General features: G+C 51.1%; 1 protein-coding gene across 3 annotated transcripts in view; it reads right to left on the bottom strand.

Annotated features, from left to right (window-relative positions):
* si:ch211-212o1.2 (uncharacterized protein LOC492735 homolog) overlaps nt 1-5,000 on the bottom strand; it is a 34,070-nt gene that overhangs the window by 6,953 nt on the left and 22,117 nt on the right. For 2 of the 3 annotated variants that reach the window (XM_048257900.1, XM_048257899.1), the window contains 2 exons: nt 3,350-3,379; nt 1,352-1,466 (listed from right to left, as the gene is read on the bottom strand). In XM_048257900.1, coding sequence (XP_048113857.1) covers nt 1,352-1,466; nt 3,350-3,379 — 145 coding nt within the window. Of the gene's footprint in view, nt 1-1,351; nt 1,467-3,234; nt 3,380-5,000 lie in introns of all 3 variants that reach the window. The other variant, XM_048257901.1, reaches the window with a different exon arrangement.

Genomic DNA, 5,000 nt, shown 5'->3' on the forward strand with positions numbered 1-5,000 from the left:
TCTAGAGCAGAAATGCAAAATAATTACTCTCTGGTGTGAGATATATTAGGGATGTGATGGAGCAGCAGTAGTGTAGCCGCTTGGCTATCGGTCGGCCCGGGTTCAACTCCCCAATCTGCCTTTGCGAGTCCATAGTGTGGTTTCACCAGACTCGCTCACTTGATGGGTGGGGCCAGGCTAGCATGTCCATATTGCTTAGTATTAAAGCGTCTGCTAAATACTAGTCAACTTTAACTTTATATTACTATATGAGATAAATGAATGATTGAAATGACAGCAAGAGCCTCAGTTAACTAACTAGCCTTTAACCACCCTACTCAGAAAGAGCCTCAGTTAACTAACTAGTCTTTAACCACCCTACTCAGCAAGAGCCTCAGTTAACTAACTAGTCTTTAACCACCCCACTCTGCAAGAGCCTCAGTTAACTAACTAGCCTTTAACCACCCTACTCAGCAAGAGCCTCAGTTAACTAACTAGCCTTTAATTAACCACCCTACTCCCCTCATGCTGCTTTCAGTGTTGAGCGTGTAAGAACATGCTTGTTGTACAGTAGGAAGGAGAGGAGCGGGTCATTCACACCACACACCAGTTGTCTCTGACCTGACAGCAATGTGTCCAGTAGCCCTCATTAGACCAGCTCGGATTTTGCCTGTCTGGGTCGTGACCCTCTGACCCCGATCTACTGTCAGACAGGCACCAGGCCTGGATCCCCCTCCTCACACACTCACACGCACACACACACACACACAGACACACACACAAACACGAACATCGCTGGCACTTGCTGTTCTACTCGCAGGGTCAGTGTGTGCCTTTTGATATTTCCATGTGAGCTCTGATCTTCAGGATACGCTGCTCTTAACTCCAGCCCCGCCCACACACACAGCCTCTGGCAAACGCAAACACGCTGGCTGGAAACACGCTGGCGTTACAGTGTCAAGACCTTGGAATTTTCAGTTGTGTGTGGGTTGTGTGTCTGTGTCTGTGTGTGTGTGTGTGTATGTGTGCATGTGTGTGTGTGTGTGTGTGTGTGTATGTGTGCGTATGCATGTGTGTGTGTGTGTGTGTGTGTGTGTGTGTGTGTGTGTGTGTGTGTGTGTGACTGTCTCTGTGTGTGTGTGTGTACATGTGTGTGTGTGTGTGTGCATGTGTGTGTGTGCATGGGTGTGCATGTGTGTGTGTGTGTGTGTGCATGTGTGTCTGTGTGGCCAGCCAGCCAATGGCATGCATAGGTGTGCATGTGTGTGTGTGTGTGTGTGTGTGCTCATGTGTGTGGATGGATGCATGTGTGTGTGTGTGTGTGTGTGTGTGTGTGTGTGTGTGTGTGTGTGTGTGTGTGTGTGTGTCTCACCCGGCGTGTAGCTGAGGAACTTGTAGGCCATGTGTGCTAGAGGCAGGACGGTGATCATGCAGTTGTCTCCGTTGGTCTCGATGAAGTCGTGGCGCGTGATGGCCGTGGGGTCAATGTGGTGCTCCGGAAGAGCAGTGAGCCTGAAGAAAATGACAGAGAGGAGAGAAAACCCAGGTGAGGATAGATGGAAGGAGGAGTGAGAGTCAGATGCGGTGAATTGAATTAAGAGAGGGATTAAGAGAGTGTGTGTGAGAGACAGAGAGAGAGAGAGAGAGAGAGAGAAAGAGATAGAGAAAGAGAGAAAGAGATAGAGCAGGGGAGTGAATGTCTCTCTGAGAGACTGAGTGAGTGAGTGAGTGAGTGAGTGAGTGAGTGAGTGAGTGAGTGTGTGTGTGTGTATCCGTGTATGAGAGAATGTTTGTGTGTGTGAGTGAGTGAGTGTGTGTGCATGCCAGCTTGAGTGTGTATGTGTGTGTGTGTCAGCGTGACTGTGAGCAGTACAGAGAGACAGATGAGGGGGCAGTTCTCTCATTACAGGACAGGACTGCGGTCATCACTTATCCAGACGGGCTAGAGGTGCACTGTGAAGGGAGAGCCCAGGTGGAGCCCCACTGCCGAGTCTTAGCCTCCATATGCCACTCACCACAGAACTGCCCAGCACTGCCCAGCACTACCCAACACTACCCAGCACTACCCAGCACTGCCCAACATTACCCAGCACTACCCAGCACTGCCCAACACTGCAACATTGCAGCACTGCAGCACTGCAACATTACCCAGCACTGCAACATTACCCAGCACTACCCAACATTACCCAGCACTGCCCAACATTACCCAGCACTACCCAGCACTACCCAGCACTACCCAACATTACCCAGCACTACCCAGCACTACCCAGCACTGCCCAGCACTGCACAGCACTGCCCAGCACTACCCAACACTACCCAGCACTTCCTAAAACTACCCAGCACTACCCAGCACTGCCCAACACTACCCAGCGCTGCCCAGCACTACCCAACACTACCCAGCACAACCCAGAGCTGCCCAGCACTCCCCAACCCAGCACAGCACTGAAATACATTTGGGATACTATGATGCCTTTGAGATATTGTGATGTATCATGATCGTGTCTAACTTGATTAAATGATACCCGATCCAACAGGTCAGGGAGTGAGACAAGTTGGCATGCAGGAGTGAGAGGAGGAGGAGGAGAGAAAGAGAAAGAGAGAGAGAGTTTTTGAAATACTACAAGAAACCAAGGTAGAGGCCAGTGCATTTTGGCTAGATGAGTGGTAGTGTAGTGGTTAAGGAGCTGGGCTACACGTGGCAGCAGCCTGAAAGTTGTCGGTTCAATCCACCGCTCCAATCAAGCAGCTCCTGAAGCGGTTCAACCCCAAGTTGTCTCGGGACAATGTAGTCCCCTTGTAATATAGTTGACATATGTGCTGCTTTGGCTAAAATGCTTTCAGCAAAATGTATTCCCCAAAAAAAAAAACACACACACACACACACACACACACACAGACACACACACACAAACCCGCGAACATCGCTGGCACTTGCTGTTCTACTCGCCAGGAGTCAGTGTGTGCCTTTGACATTTCCATGTGAGCTCTGATCTTCAGGATCGCTGCTCTTAACTCCAGCCCGCCCACACACACAGCCTCTGGCAAAAGCGCAAACACGCTGGCTGGAAACACGCTGGCGTTACAGTGTCAAGACCTTGGAATTTTCAGTTGTGTGTGTGTGCATGTGTGTGTCTGTGTGTGTGTGTGTGTGCGCATGGGTGTGCATGTGTGCATGTGTGTGTGTGTGTGTGTGTGTGTGTGTGTGCTCATGTGTGTGGATGGATGCATGTGTGTGTGTGTGTGTGTGTGTCTCACCCGGCGTGTAGCTAAGGAACTTGTAGGCCATGTGTGCTAGAGGCAGGACGGTGATCATGCAGTTGTCTCCGTTGGTCTCGATGAAGTCGTGGCGCGTGATGGCCGTGGGGTCAATGTGGTGCTCCCGGAAGGGACGGATGAACGCCTGAAGAGAAAATGACAGAGAGGAGAGAAAACACAGGTGAGGATAGATAGAGGAGAGAAAACACAGGTGAGGATAGATGGAAGGAGGAGTGAGAGTCAGATGCGGTGAATTGAATTAAGAGAGGGATTAAGAGAGTGTGTGTGAGACAGAGATAGAGAGAGATAGAGAAAGAGATAGAGAAAGAGCGGGGGAGTGAATGTCTCTCTGAGAGACTGAGTGAGTGAGTGAGTGAGTGAGTGAATGTCTGTGTGTGTATGAAAAAGGCAATGAGTGTATCTGTGAACGAGTGAACGAGTGAGAGAGTGAGTGTGTGTGTGTGTGTGTATCCGTGTATGAGAGAATGTTTGTGTGTGTGAGTGAGTGAGTGTGTGTGCATGCCAGCTTGAGTGTGTATGTGTGTGTGTGTGTCAGGCGTGACTGTGCCAGGCAGTACAGAGGGCAGATGAGGGGGCAGTTCTCTCATTACAGGACAGGACTGCGGTCATCACTTATCCAGACGGGCTAGAGGTGCACTGTGAAGGGAGAGCCCAGGTGGAGCCCCACTGCCGAGTCTTAGCCTCCATATGCCACTCACCACAGAACTGCCCAGCACTGCCCAGCACTACCCAGCACTACCCAGCACTACCCAGCACTACCCAGCACTGCCCAGCACTACCCAGCACTACCCAGCACTACCCAGCACTACCCAGCACTACCCAACATTACTCAACATTACCCAACATTACCCAGCACTGCCCAACATTACCCAGGCACCCCAGCACTACCTGCAACATTACCCAGCACAGCACTGCAACATTACCCAGCACTGCCCAGCACTACCCAACATTACCCGGCACTACCCAGCACTACCCAACATTACCCGGCACTACCCAACATTTCCCAGCACTGCCCAGCACTACCCAACACTACCCAGCACTGCCCAGACCAGCACAGCGCTGCCCAGCACTACCCAACACTACCCAGCACTTCCTAAAACTACCCAGCACTGCAGCACTGCCCAACACTACCCAGCACTGCCCAGCACTACCCAACATTACCCAGCACTACCCAGCACTACCCAACATTACCCAGCACTGCCCAGCACTACCCAACATTACCCAGCACTACCCAGCACTACCCAGCATTACCCGGCACTACCCAACATTACCCAGCACTGCCCAGCACTACCCAACACTACCCAGCACTGCCCCAGACCAGCCTGGCTGCCCAGCACTACCCAACACCCAGCACTTCCTAAAACTACCCAGCACTGCCCAACACTACCCAGCGCTGCCCAGCACTACCCAACACTACCCAGCACAACCCAGAGCTGCCCAGCACTCCCCAACCCAGCACAGCACTGAAATACATTTGGGATACTATGATGCCTTTGAGATATTGTGATGTATCATGATCGATGTCTAACTTTGATTAAATGATACCTGATCCAACAGGTCAGGGGGAGTGAGACAAAGTTGGCATGCAGTGAGTGAGGGAGAGAAAGTGAGAGAAAGAGAGAGAGAGAGTTTTGAAATACTACAAGAAAACCATGTAGAGGAAGAAAAGATGCATAGATGAGTGGTAGTGTAGTGGTTAAGGAGCTGGGCTATCGTGCAGTAGCCTGAAAGTTGTCGGTTCAATC

The sequence above is a fragment of the Alosa alosa genome, chromosome 11 (assembly GCF_017589495.1).
Source record: "Alosa alosa isolate M-15738 ecotype Scorff River chromosome 11, AALO_Geno_1.1, whole genome shotgun sequence".
NCBI classification, from domain to species: Eukaryota; Metazoa; Chordata; class Actinopteri; order Clupeiformes; family Clupeidae; genus Alosa; species Alosa alosa.